This window comes from Epargyreus clarus, unplaced genomic scaffold (genome assembly GCF_041222505.1).
Source record: "Epargyreus clarus isolate Ecla_fem2 unplaced genomic scaffold, WU_Ecla_fem_2.2 ptg000021l, whole genome shotgun sequence".
NCBI classification, from domain to species: domain Eukaryota; kingdom Metazoa; phylum Arthropoda; class Insecta; order Lepidoptera; family Hesperiidae; genus Epargyreus; species Epargyreus clarus.
Genome location: NW_027332228.1, coordinates 16,475,055 through 16,492,682, shown reverse-complemented (window position 1 = coordinate 16,492,682; position 17,628 = coordinate 16,475,055). Strand labels below are relative to the sequence as shown.

General features: G+C 32.6%; 3 protein-coding genes across 4 annotated transcripts in view; 1 reads left to right on the top strand and 2 right to left on the bottom strand.

Moving 5' to 3' along the window:
• Positions 1–426: 426 nt before the first annotated feature.
• Positions 427–2,030, bottom strand: LOC140750963 (SET domain-containing protein 4). The gene has a single exon (XM_073084729.1). The coding sequence runs from the start codon at positions 1,809–1,811 to the stop codon at positions 435–437; it is 1,377 nt and encodes a 458-aa protein (XP_072940830.1). The 5' UTR covers positions 1,812–2,030; the 3' UTR covers positions 427–434.
• A 662-nt stretch (positions 2,031–2,692) lies between these two features.
• mad2 (mitotic arrest deficient 2) lies at positions 2,693–4,507 on the top strand. The gene is made up of 3 exons (XM_073084981.1): positions 2,693–2,917; positions 3,415–3,561; positions 3,948–4,507. The coding sequence occupies exons 1-3, from the start codon at positions 2,848–2,850 to the stop codon at positions 4,352–4,354; spliced, it is 624 nt and encodes a 207-aa protein (XP_072941082.1). The 5' UTR covers positions 2,693–2,847; the 3' UTR covers positions 4,355–4,507.
• A 1,944-nt stretch (positions 4,508–6,451) lies between these two features.
• vn (membrane-bound neuregulin protein vein) overlaps positions 6,452–17,628 on the bottom strand; it is an 80,963-nt gene continuing 69,786 nt past the window's right edge. Inside the window, exons 2-6 of one of the 2 annotated variants that reach the window (XM_073084980.1) lie at positions 15,365–15,533; positions 12,340–12,485; positions 11,135–11,228; positions 10,709–10,767; positions 6,452–7,803 (exon numbers count right to left, since the gene is read on the bottom strand). In XM_073084980.1, the coding sequence (XP_072941081.1) occupies positions 7,781–7,803; positions 10,709–10,767; positions 11,135–11,228; positions 12,340–12,485; positions 15,365–15,533 (491 nt within the window). In that variant the 3' untranslated portion in view covers positions 6,452–7,780. Of the gene's footprint in view, positions 7,804–8,521; positions 10,768–11,134; positions 11,229–12,339; positions 12,486–15,364; positions 15,534–17,628 lie in introns of those variants that run through there. The other variant, XM_073084979.1, reaches the window with a different exon arrangement.

Here is a 17,628-nt window from a genome sequence, read left to right as displayed (position 1 = left end):
AAAATATGATATGAAAATTTTAGTTGTTAACATTAATTTTATATGTGGCGCCATCTCCCAAGTAGCGACACTAATCAAATAAGAAAGAGCAGGATAATAATTAATGAATTTAAATTTTAAGACTTAAATTGATTGAAGTCGTTGGCTCTTCATTTCTATTTTTAATTAAATACATATTTCAATTTAGGTAAATAGGTAAGAATGCGAGAAGGTAAGAATAGTCAATAGCGAATGTTTTGGTTTTTGTAACACTATACAAACATTCATCCAATTTATGTAGGATCATTGCAGCTTTGTAGACTATGTAGGTTCAATAAGAATTATTCTGGTGTTTTAGGTCAAATTCAACTATAAAACAGAATTCAGATACTTGATCTCTATCGTGACACTCATAAACTTGAAAAGGTAGTGAAAAATAAAATACAATTTTACATCTAACATTTAATAAATTGTTCTAAAATATTCACATATTGAAGCATAAGTTCCTTACAATTATTTAATATAGCACATTCACAATTTAAATTCTCTAGTTTGTTTGTGGCTTCTTTAATACTAATAAGCTTATCTCTAACCATCGGCAGAATTAAATCTATTAATACTCTATCATTGGAACAAAGAGCTGCTGAATAGATTAATCTACTGACATCCATATTTTGACTATAAAAATACTTGACAACCATCAATACACCATAAAAATTAAAGCTTAGGCCTCTAAAGTCAATATATAAATCTTTGTCTAACCCATGGCTAGTTACAAATGCAAGCTGATCATGAGAAAGTTTTATTCCATTTGAATTAAGAAATTCCTTAATTTGCTCAAATTCAAATGTTACAAAATCCAAGTCATTTGACGGCAAGTAAAATCCATACTCAGTGATCAGTTTCAAATTATGACTATCTCCGTAACATATGAACACTTGTGTATATGGATCAAAATTATTCTTTGTACAAATAGAAAATCTCACATCTGAAAATATATCGTGTTTTAATTTTGATATTGCAATATTCTCTATGTCTCTGCTTATCAACAACTTTGTTTCATTCCTAGCATTTGGACTATGATTTATCATATCTAAATAAGGGCATAATGATATTTTTGTATTATCATTTACTAAAGCTAATATTGAACTCTTTGTATTTTGTAAATCTAGAATATTTGATAAATCCATATAAACGCACCTAGTATTAACAGTAAAATATGCCCACTCATAAACCGATATACTAAAATACTCTTTTAGATTTTTTACAACTGGACTACAACTTACATTATTGTTTAAAATATCTAAAAATATATTGAAAGTTGACTCAATGATATCTTTTTGTTTTGAGATCACAGATGCTATTTCAGTGTCAATATAATGTTTCAATTCTTTTGGCAGAAAGTAAGGAACTGTGTAGCTTTTTGGCAGATTTTCTAAGTAAATGTGCCATTTAGAATTGGAGCCTTGTGCTTTGAGAAAGACTAAGTAAAAAGCCATTAATGACTGAAATGACACTGACTCCTTGTGTTCTAACAGACAATGTTTGCTATTTTCTAAAAATATGTTACAAAATGTGCTGTCCATGAGTAAACTCGTTACATTTATAGTTAAGTTGAGGGGTAAGTTGATCAACTCGTCTCCCGCCAATATTTTCTTTTTCGTTAATACTCCTCGACCAGTGTCCGTAAATACAGCCAGTACTAATTTGCTGCTGCGCCGCACTCCTTGTTCAGCAAGCCACGAATTCAGCTTTATAAGTTCATTATCGTCATCACAACTACGGAATTCACTTATCTTCTTATGTTTCCTTTTTCGCTGTGTTCTACCCATTATTAAAAATATCTGTTCGCCATTTTATTTAGGAACACTGTAAATTAATTGACAATCACTGATATGGACGTGTTTAATTTATTTCTTGTAAGTTTCATTGAAAATAATAAAAATATCGATCGCACTGATACGCAAACTTTGTTCAATCTTATGTTTTGATTTTCTGTTTGACAAGTTGACAAATTTTGACAATACAATACAATGCTCTAACCTCTTTGGTTGTCTAATTGTCTTGTCACATCATTCAATATGTCAGTGGTCAGTGTCAAAGTTTAAGGTTGACTCTACACGCATACGGTTTCCTGATCCAGGTTTATTAATGGATTTTTCGTGACCGGAAATTTAAATGCGAAATATATTACAATTGAACAGAAGGTATTGTTGTTCTTTTTCGAGATCCGTAAGCTCTTAAAAATATTAATTCATTAAGAAGGAGGATGGTTATAGAAATTAATTTTAATTTTCTTTTTTTTTTTAATTATTACTTGAAAGTTGAAACACAGAAATCTCCCTCCGCTATATTTGTGATGTTGCAAATAGTATTTTAAATTAGGTCGATAAATAGGTACTTTGCAACATTTGTAACCAATCCAGATTTTAATATCAAGAGACAGATAATGTATAGTCCACTATGGCCAACAACATTTTCGTCGGTTCAGATAAAACGAATTTTATCATTAGAGCTTTGTAACTTTTAAGTTTTAAAATACATTTTTTATGAAATTACCAAAAGAATATACACAAAATGGAACTTGTTTAAAAATATCATCGCACAACATAATATCGCTGTTTCCTAATATTGTAATGGAACGTTGGCTAATAGTAAACGTCAAAGAAAGAAACCGACCAGTCAATGAGTCAAATTCAATTCAAATTTCAAAACTTCATAGAACGTAACGGAATCCGGTACTTGTTTGGGACTTTTGTAAACTTTATTCATAGCAATTATTATTTACTTATATCTTGTTTAGGTCATCATCAGTCTACATTTTTATACAAAGATATAGTTACGTAAAAACGTGGTTGTTTTGGTGCAATGTCTTTACAACAAACAAAAAACTCGATTACTCTGCGAGGTTCTGCGCAAATTATTTGCGAATATTTAAGTAAGTGGCGTTTATCTCTTATTATCTTTTAACATATAATTAAATAGATTGCAAATACATATATTACATCTCAAATTGAGTGAAGTTTGTAATGAAAATTTTGGTATAATATATTTTTGAATGATTCTGATGGACTGAGCCCATATGGATATAACTTTGTTGAGACGTCATTAAAATCCTGCTTGTGCTTAACTACAGTTATATTGTTACCCTTATAGGCTAACGAACACTTGATAGTATCTTTGTATAATCACACTTTCAAACCAAATCACTATGCCAAATCACAGCAACACCATTGTAGTACAGATATAAATTACAAAGTTTCTTTTGGTTTTACTTACCTATCACGCCGTGTTCGTCATGGGCAATAGGCGCCATATACTCAGCCAAAGTAAAATCCTAAATTCATCATTTATCGAGTTCTGTAATGCCAAATTATCATTGTCACATAGATTTTTGTAGATAATGCCTTCTAAAATATTACCTTATACTTATAGAGTTTGCCATCAACTCTGTGCTGTTTCAAAGAGGGCTATATCCACCGGAGACCTTCAAAGCAGAGCCGCAGTATGGGCTCACACTACTCATTTCTGAAGACCCCCAGATAAAGACATTTCTCACCAATCTTTTGTCACAGAGTGAAGGTAAGATAAAAAGAATTTAAAGTAATGTAATGTCTAAGCAAACATTTTCTTTTTAAATTATTTTTGCGTAGGTAGTTAGTTTTACTAGAAACTATCAATAGGTTGGAATATTGTAAATGAAACTTCTATCCAGTCATACTAACTTTACCATAAATATGTTTTCCTCAACTATTTAGTAATTGTTACTCACTAAGCCAAAAGTTAAAGCGAAAATCTTTACAACCCCATCACTGGGATGATGTCATGGTTATATTTAATTTTATAACATTACAATAAAAGTTGCTATTTAATAAATTTTGTATACATATGTTACTTATTCCTCAGATCTTTAATTAATTTCATTTATACTGTTTTAATACTTAATATAAATCTTTATACTTTTACAGAATGGATAGTGAACAAAAAAGTAAGCAAACTGTCATTGATAATACTAAATGTGGCTAACAAAGAAGTTCTGGAATGCTGGGATTTCAACGTCCAGTATGAGGATGGTGATGTTGCTCTATCTAAGGAGAAGAACGAGACAGTTGGCAGCAAAGACTTGAAGAAAATCCAGCAGGAAATCCGGGATGTGATGCTGCAAGTAGCTGCGACAATATCATACCTACCGTTCCTAGATTGTAGGTGCTCTTTTGATGTTTTAGTTCATGCGAAGACCGATTGTGATATACCAGAGAAATGGGCTGAGGCTGAGCCAGTTGCGATAGCAAATGCTCAAAATGTACAATTAAAATCATTCTCCACAAGCCTTCATAAAATGGAAACAGTTGTTAGTTATAAGTTAGCTGATTAAGTGTAAGGCAACTTTGTAGTTATAGGGCTTACTTAAACTGTATGATATAAACTAAGTAATAATTTTCTGTACCTAAAACTCAGTGCGATAATCAATTGTGAATGACATTTTAAGTGTTTTCTAAATAAAATGATAAGCCAGTAAATTCAAAAAGGAATTTAAAATACTTTTGATACACTTAGCCCCCTACCGTAATACTGAAATCTCCAGCAAGGCAAACATTTTCACCTAGAAAGTCTTGAATGCCTTTAAAGTATGGTGACATCTGAATAGCTCTATGCTAGTTTAGTCTTAAACTAAAATTACTATTAGATAATTATTTGGTAATTCAAATTGATTGTCTTCACAGAGGATAAGAGGCTCTGTAATTATTTTATTGAGCTTTCATTTCTTAAATATTAAGTTATAGCATACAATAGTAAGAATTGTAGACTCCCAAAAAATACTACATTTTCTGGCAATAAATCTGTCAAGCAGCTCCTATTAAATAATACATCAATGGTGTATTTTTGAGAACCAATTAGAGTGAACACTGAATAAATTAGTTCGAATATACTGATAATTCATCTGCTTATAGATATTATAACTGTTACAGTTGGGAGTCTGTTTCGTTTCTTCATCTATGTACTGTGTTGTTATTAGCATAGAACTGTGATAGTACAATAATCTTTAAACGATTTCCGCTTGTAAGGTTTAATTTTAAGTTGTAATTTTATTTATTTGTAAATTGTTGGTAATATAATTTCGCAATCTTATTTTTTGCCATGTTTTATCATGGCATCAGTATTTTATTATCTAAAGCATGCCCGTTTTTGGTGTGTAACAGATTGAGACATACTGATCTGAGGCGTTCTAACTTTGTTCTCGGAGAAACCCCCTTCTGTTTGACCTCATGTAGAACTGCAATTTTATCCACAGTTGATTATTTTGTCGGCAGTGGTCACTTACCATCAAGTGGAGTGCATGTTTGTTTGAAAAAAGAAATACCATTTATTTGCAATGCAAAATAGTATGCAGGCCATATATGATTTTAGAATAAAATTGCGGAATTGACACATTTTACTCACTATATGCGGTTTTTTAATTTTTTTTAATTTCTTTATTGCCGATATATCGACCCAGTTGCCTTGTGGTCACGCCAAAAAAAGTATGCAAGCCATCAGTCTGGGATTTTACATGTAGTCAGATAGACATGACTGTCTAATGTGTATGTCTTCTTGAACATCCATCCTTAATACCACAGTAATAACTTTTTTGCTCAGCATATCATTATGGTATCATTATAAATATCATTATTTATCCATTCAAAGTATATAGAAAAGTATAATGTCACTAATATGGCTACCTGCCACTAATTGACAAAAGATGGCGTTAAACTATAATATCCTAAAGTCGGCCTTCAGATGGCGCGAACGAGAACTGTTTTAGTTATTCTTATTCTGTGTTTTAGTTATTCTCCTTTTTTTATAGTATTTGTTAGAAACTAAAGACCTCGATAGTTACATCTTGGGTATCTGATAAACAAATGGAATTTAATATTATTGTGAACTATTTTTTAATGGAAATCACTTGTCGTTTTTGCATCTATTTTGTAATTGTTTGCCTTATAAATATGCTTTTATCTGTTTTGATTTAATATACTTGAATATTTCGGATTTTATATGGTATTTTTCGTTATTACCCGACTTGGTACCATAGGCAAACAAGGTAAATATTGTTAGACGAAATTTGAAATATTATAGTGTCCTCAGATTTGTCTCCAAATCAGTAGTGTCATACATACATTTCATTTGTTTGACAGGAAATATGTAGCTTGAAACCATTAATTCACAGACAGTGGTTGATGCTTATATCTTGAATTATATAAAACAATGTCGTCTTTATTATATCTACAAGTTATAGAAACCTGACAGATATCGGAAATAATGTCGTTTAGATTTTTTTAAAATTTTTAGTCAACTTTTAGACAATTTTTAGTCCAATAAAACATAATAAGGTGATTATGATTAAAACATATTCATGTTTATGTATGGAAATATTAAATACAACTTTTACTCATTCACTCATATGCGGTACATATAAAAATGAAAGAACACGCCATTTTCACAAATCATTTAATATAACAAAGCACTTACAAAATAGCTAGTCTACAATAAATAATGTCTATTCAGCAAATAATACTGTACAAATTGTTAATACAACTTAACATTTCAATTCGTGGGTTCGAGATTCTATTAACTAAATCATTCTTTTTCAGGAGTACAGAACAAAATTTTAATTGAAGTATGGTGGTCGGTGGTAAAAAACTTTAGTATATTTGTTTTCTAGTAAAATAAATAAATTAAGTAAATAAAGTAACTTATTGATTAAACGATTCGTCAATCAGTCTATTAAGCCATTAGTAGTTCTATATGGACGAGTATAAATAACTTGATTAATAAATATCAGATCTAATCAAGAACGCTTCGTAGTTTAGTAGCAAGAACGAAACAATAGCAAAGCTAACAGATTTGATTTCCAAGGGATATTTCACATTTTTAATTGAGCTGCCTATTTTTAAACAATCTGCGCTTGGAAAGTAAATACAATATTGATTTATGTGATTGAATATAAAAACTTAGGGTTAATGATAATGTTTATAGCGCATAATATTCTTGATGGTTATATCTACTACTTATTTTTCATGAATTATGTAATAATGTTACGTATGGTCGTACATAGTGAGAGTATTAACATTTTTTGTCATACTTATGTATAACAACATGAGCAGCAATCATTAAAAAATCAAATTAGTATTTTATGAATTACCAGAATACATAAATAATAGTTGAATAAAATATATAAGGTGGTCATCTTATATAATCTAATATAGGCAAAGTATACACCCATTGAAAATGTATCTCAAAATATACTATGTTTAAGTTTAAAAGTGTGTGTAAGTCATATATCTCATTTGAAACGTATACTAGTTTGTTTATAAAGTAATAAGTACTTCTGGACTGCGTAAGCGTAGTGACAGATATAAGGAGGCTTTTCGAGAAGTATATACTCGTACTTATTTCCAAAAAAAATATCAATAGCTAGGCACATGTCTGAGAGTTCTTCAATATTCTCAAAGGCATGATAAATATTAAAATTTGACAGTTGGTCAGCGTGGTGAAGTGTGAATTGCGGTATGCTTCATTCCCTGTAACGTCACCTCAATAAGATATTTCTGTATTGTTAGTAAGCAGAATATTATAAATATTTACCTATGTCTGTATAAAAATACATATAAAAAAGTTAATAGGCTGTATTTTAACCTTTTTTTTCACCTACAATCAAGCAAGCAAGATGAATATTGCTTGTTTATGATTTACGAAATTCAGGAATGTTTAATTTTACGTCTGTCCGATATTCCGTTGCCAAAAGTCGGTTTATTGTCGTTTACCACAGTCGTTCGCCCAAACCTGTGAAAACAAAACAGTATTTTTATTTTCGACTGTTTGTTTTACTTTAAAATACGATTTTTCAAGGATTGATGAAATATGACAGTGAAGATGGTGCCGAAACCATTATATTTTAATCTGTAATATTTTTGAATGAATGAAATATAATATAATACCAATAATGAAATTTACAACTTTGTTTTTTAATACCATTACATTACAAAACGAAATATTCGATTAAAATATTGAAAAGAAATATGGTAAAGTGCCCTGGTTGGGCGCCATCTTGTTCCATACACTTATGGTGGTCACATGCATGGTTATCTGTTTGCGAAGGTAATGTTATCTCACAACAAATAATAAGAACATCTAGCAAGTTCTAGGCAGATAGACCCATAGATCATGCATAGTAGACAAATGTCGATATTAGTATATTAAGCATTGGTTAACATCTAGTTACTACGTATGAAAAAATGTAACTTGAGTATTTTGTTATGATTTGGTAGTATCAGGGGTTTATAGGGACTTGATTCAGTAATTTAGTAATTAATGAGTATTATAAAGGATGCAAGACTTAACGCGACTAAGTTACATTTTTCCATTTCAAAATGAGTGCGGAGTTATTTTGGTGCAACAAAAAAGAAATTTCGAACAATAATACATACCATTTTGAGCTCTTTCCACCATTTTTGGTATAATTCCGAAGGATTAAGGTAAAGTGTAAGTGAAAAAACAAAAATAAATTATCGCCTCTCTGTTAATTCCAACACTCATTCTTTTATTGTGATTTTGGTATGTTTATTACATTACATAACATGTTTTGCGCCTTAATATTTGTTGTGAGACTACAAAACTAGAGTAAGCACAATGACGTCATCACTAACAATAATAATGTAATAGTTTAATCAGAAAATGTATTTACAAATTTCAATTCAAACTAAGAAGAAACTGTCTATTTTAAAAGGTAGTAAATCATGTGACGTCATTTCGCCTATGTAGTAATGCCCTAAAATCCTCAAATTGTATTAAAATAAATAGTTCATTTTCTAGTTTAATTACATATAAATAGTGAACTTAAAAATAAAAAGGACTTTATACAAAATGAAAAATTAAATTAAGTATAACAAAACGCAACGTATTGTAAGTCTTCGATCAACAATACATAATGTCGATTGAAGGTATAATTTCGGTCCCATACAGCCGGATAGATAAGTTTGTATAAATAAAAATTCCTGTTATTTTCATATATAAATAAAAATTGGGAAGGCATTGTTGTGTCCACAACCATCTCTCCAATTAGTCACGCGCATTTTATCATCCGTTTTCAGAAAAAGTTACCAAAACTATCTAAAATGCTATAAAATACTAAGCCACATTAATAACCTCCGTTTATGTTATCGATTACAAATGAAATCTACGAAAATTTTGATGTTCGGTTTTGGTACGTTTTTAAGTAACCGTATGATATTTTTAATTCAATATAAGCCTACCTAGTTTAAGATATACAGTGCTTGACTAGGTGGATCGACGAAAAAATGGAAATTATTTCAGGTGAATATTGTTTAGTTTCGGCCAGGCTCGCTATGCTAGTCGAAATATAAATTGCTTTCATATTTTCCTTTTTCCTTTAAAAAAAATCATAATCCTAAATGAGTTTTACTTTGAGAATATAATGAAAATGTAAAACTATGTACTAGTTGAATAATTTAAATAAAATGAATATGTACTTACCTAATTGATATAAATAAATATAAAAATCTCACTAAATATATTGTGTGCACAGCGAGCTGGGTGTGTAAATTATTGTTACTTTTATAATAATATATAAAAATCCTTACCCTAATAGATATGTACATAACTTGTAAGTCTCTTCATCAGATTATTACATACTAAAACGAGTTATCAAACCTTAGAGTTAATAACAATACAATAAATCGCAAAATTACAAATACCTACGCGTAAAATATTTACAACTTCAAATGATAGGACGATTTTTTCATAATTTGAGTGAATAATTCAGGGTAAGTAGGTATCTATTTTTAGACGATAAAGCCAATAAAATATTAACCACTCTATGATAACAAAAAGTATCCTATAAATTATTGTAATGTAAAAATCTTTTTAATATCCCTTTACTATAGAGAATTAAAATACTTAATTTATAATCTCACTGGGCCAGCTATTTATATTAATGTATTCATTAAGTCTACAATAATTTAAAGCTTTGCAAATAATTAAAGAGTAATAAAAGCAACGGGGCATTACGGCAGTTCAGGTATTTTATATTATTAAAAAGAAACATCGTGTATTCTGCGCTTATGTAGAGAGACACGAGTTACTAAAAAAACAAATTGGCCGTGCAAACAGCTGGCCCTTCGCGCCCAAATATCGATAGTGTAAATATTGTCTCAGGTTAAAAATATCAGTTGTAATCATCATTTCCTAAATCGAAACATTGTGAATATTCCTAGATTGCCTACAATTATTGAACCTATAATTTGCACTAAATAAGCCTGAGTCAAACGACATTAGAATATAGGGTTGCCAACATTATTTCGGACAAATATGGGATTTTTCAGAAAACAGCAATTTTAGTTATCTTTTCATGTTCAACATTTTTTATCCGTAAAGTTAAAGTAATTTGTCATATAATATCATAGGTTAAAAATGAAATTTTGAAAATAAGTAATTAACTAAAATATAGTATTATTTCGTACTATACATTTTTCGAACAATATATATAGTTCCCGAAATGTCCACCCGAAATATATAACAATACTATTAATAGTACGGTCGGCAACCCTATTAGAATCAGACATTCGTACGCACGGAGCGAGTAAAGTAATGGAAGGTGGGTCGTTTCGGCACCGCTAACAGTAGTAGGACGTGGAGAGCCCGAGTTTGCATGTGTAGGAATGATACATACTGCTCCTGTTTGATACGTCCTTGTTCTCGCAGCGCTGCCCGTTGAAGCCTTCGGGGCATCTAGAAAACATTACCGGATTAGGATAGGAATTAGACTTCTAAATGTGCAACTAAAGCAGCTAAAGGTGCTTTTTTGCTTTTTGCTAAAGGCTTCGATAACATATATCGTTATAATTGTTGTGTTATTGTGTTTTGGTTGTATTGGAATATTTGTGGCTAACTCTATGTAGGACTCAAACTCTAAAATTTTATCAGATCAGAACAGAAATTAGAACTGTAAAGTAAGTGGTAATTTTAGAGTGGTAATTAAAGAGTCGTTTTGCTGTATTAGCAATTGGGATGGACTTAAAAAAAGTACAATAATTTTAATGTCATGTGAATGGTACTCGTAGTTCCTTTATTTTTTGTTAAAATGAAAAGAACTTACTTGCAAGCTTGTTCTTGAACAAGCTCGAAGAATAAACAAGTGCCTCCGTTGAGGCAGTAGGATGCCGGGTCGGGCATCGGACACGGCGCGCCCACTGAAATCAAGAAAAATTGTCTATAAATACCAAGCCTTACACTTAAAAAAATGTTTTAATGTACCTGCCTTATTTGAAAATGCTGCTAAAGAAATTAGCTAAATTCTATAAGACTTAAATAAAGCAAACAATAAATGTTAGTGGTCTCTTATTATGTCCCGTAGTGTAGATATTTATGATTTTTAGACGTAGCACAATATCGATACTCGATATAATCTAGCTAACATGCGAGAAAGATATTTGGAACAATCGATTGATTTTAATGCTTCAATCAAATCTAGCCGCTAGACCAAAGGTACATATTTTTAACTGACTTCAAAAAAGGAGGAGGTTACTAAATTCGACCGTATATATGCTTTTTATAGTGCATTAAACTAGGGACATACCAAAAATATAATAAGTAATTGCTTTAAGTTGTAATGAAACAGTAATTCGGGCTATTGGCGTTAAATTTTTCCGTGTTATCACGTGTCAATACCTATATCAATGTAACACTATATTTCTCTTATGAAGATAGGTACCTACACGAAAAAAACAGCAAACAATGCCATCAATATCAGTTAGACCGCTAATTATTCGCGATAGGTAACTGATCATTCCATTGGCCTTAATGTCAGTATTGTTTGCGGACCGACTTCGAGGAATCGGCAGTAGAGTTTCCCGCAGAATGAAGCGAACCGGTATTGAACATCAAACAATACGTGATACGCTCGTTGGGAAAATTGGCACAATGATGGAGCATACAGATTCACTGCAATAGAAAAATGTGACATTAATTTACTCTTCCAACAGGATTAAATGGATTGTGCCGAAATAATTGTGGTTTCTCACTTGTATCATATTTGGGAATCCTAGTGTAGAGCTATGAAGGTAAACAACGTATTTTTAAAACATTTAAGTTATCTGCTTAAGTTAATGTTAACTTTTCGGAATTATATCTCTACAAAAGTCCAATTTTCCTATTTTGGAGGGCACATTACATCACAAGAGGCCATATTTGTACATTCACGGGCATTTACGTCTTATCCATTTGGGTGACCCTGCCAAAGAGGGGGTAATGGTATATATCGCTGGCTTATTACAATTGTGAAGATATAAGGGGTTTCTATACCAGTATCCGGAGCCGCAGGCGTGGGCGGTAGGACGCTGACGTTGGCGGTGGCTACCGCCGGGGGGCCGACAGCGCCCTGCGCTCTGCACTCGTACGATGCAGAATCCTCCCGCCTCGCGTGCCTTATCACTAACACCGAGCGCCTTCTGGAAAATGAGAAGAAACACTTTAAAAAACTTATTTATAAAATGGTGTAGTCGAAAGTCGTATTTTACGAAATAGTCAAGAAGAAATTCTTGTTCAAGTTGTGAAACGCTGTCATTTATACAATACAAAAGTAGTAGACGACTACGTAGACCATCTGATAGTAAACGGCCTTTGACTTCTATGAACTTTTGTAATAATCCAAGATGTATTTTGATATCATGTACCTACTTAGTTACTGACAATAAGAGCCAGTAAAATAAATACCTACCAACAAGTAATTTAAATACCTTTGTTACTATTTACTTCCAAAATGAGAGCACATGAGAACCTGGGATAAGATGGCTAGTCAGTCTGTTTTCGTTTTATGATATTTTATGTTTCATGTAAATTAAAATGAGTCGAAGACAATTTCAAATGTTGTATTTATCTTTTTTCATGGAGTTCGAGTAAAATGCATCTCTTTTAACGTATTAACTATGACTAATTTCATAACAATATAAAGTGGCGATGGTGGTACTAATCCGACCGTCGTATATTTTCTACGAATGATATTGTAATAGCCAAACAGAGGATGTTTTCAAACCATTCGAAGTCCTCCCACAAGGTTTAACGATTGTTACAGCATGTTATGACAACTGGACTGATTTAACGTGCCGTCTGAATTACGGAAATGGGTGTACGTATTTTCATTCTACCATCAGAGTACTATCTCAATCTGTAGGTATAGATTAACTTGGCAGATATTTCCAATTTACTAGTCTTGTCAGAACTATGAGTTCGCAACTCACATAGTTCTGATACTTGTACTAGGTACTTACAATTACGAAAATACTAATTCTACGGTAGAGGCATTCTACCCTCGATACATTATGCCTTTTTTTAATTCAATATAAGTTCATCAAGTATGATCGTGAAATTAATTCGAAGCTTAATTGTATGTGCTCTCTTATTTTTCATACCGTGCTTTGAACCTGGAGAATTATTTGTAAACTAATTAATTACTACTCAATAAATAATGGCTTGTTTGGAAAACGGTCGTAACAGGCTAAGACGATTTTTTGATGTTAAAAAAAACAATTGGATAGCAATACTCATTCAAATATATTTTATTAGCAGTGCATATACCGTAAGTATATTGTACCTTATAATGGATGATTCAGGTTTCCTACTCTTTTCTATCTAGACCTAGAGCATTGATGCATCAATGCATGATGCTCTAGATCTAGATGCTGTAGTTCTTGATAAGAGAAAATGGTTTTGTCAGAACCAAATATTTGTTGCTAAGTTGGATAAAATTTGTAGACCTCGTTATTAACAGCAGCATCAATTTAAGACAAATGAAACAGAAACGTTTGTGGTGCACAGGCACTACAAATATCAATAAAGCATTACCTAAGTATTATGTGTTTATTATATTACCACAAACCTAACTACAACAACTTAATAAAACAGATTTTTTTATTTACCTGTCTGTCATACGAAAACCTTTATATTTGTCATCACGTGTCACTTTTGCCATAAGCGTTAGTGTTGTACGGTTGGAAGCGTTTGCCACTTGGCTAGACCCCTGTAGATTCCTTCCCCAAGCAACGACCCGTGAAATTCCTATAGCAATTCGTCACAATTGCTTGCTCCAATTGTCTGTATTTCTGCATGCATGTCAAACACTTTTGCTTTGAAATAAAGACCATTTTCTTCTATCAACACCTTACGAAATGAAGTTTGATAAAGTACCTACGGGCAATGACGCCTCGTCTGGGTACGCGATTACTGCAGTATTTCATACATCTCTTGGTAAGCATAATTATGTTTGTTATTTCAGCATTAAATTATAGTCTTGACTTTGATCGGCTGTTCTAGACAAGAATAAAATGGAATAACTCTCTTTGGAATAAAATAAAAAAAAAAAATGCTTTTTGGAATAAAGTACAGAAACTAAAACTTACTGGCATCATTACTACTTTGGTCTGCATTTCAAATAAAATATTATCGTAGGCATTTCGGAATAACTGTATTCAAATTGATAATTTATGCATAAGATAATTTTGATTATCCAATTCCATTTCTTAGTTCAAATAAACCAATTTGTCCAGAAATGTATTCAGAGGTCTTAATTGCCTCATCTGGCAGGTCAGCTGGGTTAGTGATTATGTTCAATCAGCTAATCAATTGACCGTGTAACAGACGGTAAACTAAACGCTAATGCAAGCACCACGTGAAGCTTGTATGTGTTTGGACACGGCCTCCCTCTGTATCAAGATCATCGGCTTATTATAGATGTTAATTGGGTCATAACGTGTGATGCAACGTCCAGTCACGATAGTGCTGAATTTACTAGAAAAGATAACCGTATGGGTTCATTTCCATCAGTTCAGTTATAGGCAAGGTAAGTAATAAACGGGTTGCTAGTCTACCATGTGGCCATTTGGCATAAGGAATAAAAAGTGGACGAAATAAACTCTTTACCAAATATTTTAAAAAGAAGAATTGTCGATCTATTTCCTAGCTAAAGTGTAGATGTATATCGTTAAAAAGTTAAGCAATATCGGATGCTGTGGAGACTTTCTTAGCTGACTGCAAGTGGCCAAACATAGGAGCTTCTGTAGATTCCGTACTACCGAAGACACGTAGCGCCATTATACCCGGTTGTTTTAGTTTGATAGCAGACGGTAAACCTTTCCGTAATATTAATGATACTACATATATGATTCGCAATTGTAATTTTTGAAAATATTCGACATGGGATCCCTGCTATCTTGTGACTTCCTTCACCAAATACGCTCTAAAATATTCGTATTGGTATACATCCCCGCATTGCAATGGGACATTGATAAACATATGTAGGTACTTATAGTTCAAAATCAATTCGATAACTTACCTATAATTTTGCACCCGAAATCTCCTAAGAGCGATATCGGCGACGGGCTTCCCGTCCTTGTACCAGGATATCCGGGGCGGCGGTCGGGCGCTCGCCCGGCACTCCAGCTTCACCCGGCTACCCCGGGTCGTCTTAACTGACTGCATCTCTTCTATCCGCGCTGGACTACCTGTGGGGGAAATGTACTTGTATTAACGGCAAAGTTTGACAAATACAATCGATCTCCGGTCATCTAGATATAAAAATGGCGAAGTAAGATTTTTGTTTATGACCTACCTGTTCATATATATTATGTATGTGTTATATATGTGTATGTTTACAGGGAATCAGTGTAGAGCTCCGAGTGTAAAATGCAATTGTTTGGGCCGATATTTGATTTTACGAAATAGGTTGCAAATCAGATTTAAATCCTGCCTCGTTTACGTTTAACTTATTTTAGCTTTTTGTAAAATACGACAACAGAAGATTGAAACATACGTAGGGAGATCCTCAAATATATATTTACCAACATAAATATTGGTAGAACAAATTGGTTGAGAGAAACATCAGCACACTGCAATTAATTACCCAGTAAATCAGCTAAACCTTGCCAAAAATGTGTAAAGACTTTTTAGAGAATAACGTACTACTCTCCCACTCTCACCTCTCACTTAAAACGAGTCGTCTTGAAGAGTCCCAAACTAAAAATAAAACTGCTGTCATTAGGCCAATGGCCTTATTATTTCGTCTGACGAGTAACATATGTAAGATCAGAAATAACTTGTATTATCTAAACGGGAGTCATCCTGTAGATGCCATCCATGGTGACAAAAATTGGCTTCGTTTCAGGAAGTCTACGCTGTACATTAAATCAGTAGTTTTGTGCGAAGTTTTACATTATTTATTCAGATATAGATATCCGTTTCGAGTGAGCTTCGCAAAGAATTAACCAATCGGTTAATCAACAGCTAAATCCTATTAACGAAATATCGTAAGCACTCGTAAGCCTGTCCAAAGAATGTATTTGATAGTTTTTAGCGAAATATGTCTAACTTACTGTCGAAAGAATCCGAACTTCGACGACAGATGTTGGTAAGTACGAACCAACAGTGTACCTACATCTCCAGGTGTAAACGCGAAAAAATCTGTTGTGATTCATTTACGATATTTCTGTACGTGTGACGCTTAATGCTTCTCGCTGAAATATATTCCGCTATTGCGAAATAGTGATTTATCTTTGGGCTAATTTATTGGCGACTGTTTATTAAACAAATGAGCGGACACTTTGGTTTTTTTTTTCAATTTGGCTTGTCGTAAAGAATTGGGGTGTGTTGTTTACGATCCGTAAGCCGGCGAAATGAGTCGCTTGTAAACGCGTTTGCCTAAGCTTCTCATCCTATGGAGATATGTATATTTTCATGCAGATTATATGTTGTACGTCGTCTATGTAGGCATAACTACTGTTTACCGCAAACGTAACTATGTATATTACTTACTCCGCACTGTGCGATGAAATAAACATTTAAACCGCCACGTTACCGTATACAACAAAATTATTAAAATCTTTACAGCTGATTATGGTTATTGAATTACAAAATTGCTATCTAAAAATGTTTAGGTTACACTGTACCTGTTTACGTACGCAAAACTACAATCCCCACGATTGAAACGCTCGTTGTTTTCTAGCTCGGTTCATGAAATTGGACTGCCAAAACTATTTTCACGATATCTCACTTTCCCTTTCAGCGTAATGATCCATTGGAATCCTTCATCGTAATATCGCCCACATTAACCACTTCACAGTGGATTGACCTCGTCGCTGACGTAAACCATTCATCAAGAGACATAGGAGGAATGGCTTCTCATTCATAACTTCCAAATTCCGGTTCAGAAGAAAGGGATTCCGGGAGATTTTGCCAAATGCCTCGCCTACGCTCATGACGTTCTTGGGGAAAGTCTGCATGCTAGTGACATCAGCCTCCTCTATTTACGCGTTTAGGGGACGATCCACTAGTAATTCTATCAAAGATGAAATTTAAGTGTCAATGTTTTCCCCTTTATCTAATAAACTACCATTTTTGAAGAATTTTAATATAGGTAATGCATGATACTAATAACGATATTATTTTCACCTTTGCCTAAAGTGAATAATGTTGAAAACAGTTTGACTGAATTTTGCTTAATTTATGTCAAAATGTCTATGATGATGCTATATTCTCACATAGTTTCTTTTTCTGACAAGCTAATTTCGGATTGGAGGAGTATCCACAAATTTCACAAAACTC

Coding starts and splice junctions, on each gene's coding strand:
- LOC140750963 (XM_073084729.1), bottom strand. CDS start 1,811: ATGGGTAGAACACAGCGAAAAAGGAAACATAAGAAGATAAGTGAATTC.
- mad2 (XM_073084981.1), top strand. CDS start 2,848: ATGTCTTTACAACAAACAAAAAACTCGATTACTCTGCGAGGTTCTGCG. Junction 2,918..3,414: donor AATTATTTGCGAATATTTAA/GTAAGTGGCGTT, acceptor TTATACTTATAG/AGTTTGCCATCAACTCTGTG. Junction 3,562..3,947: donor TCTTTTGTCACAGAGTGAAG/GTAAGATAAAAA, acceptor ATACTTTTACAG/AATGGATAGTGAACAAAAAA.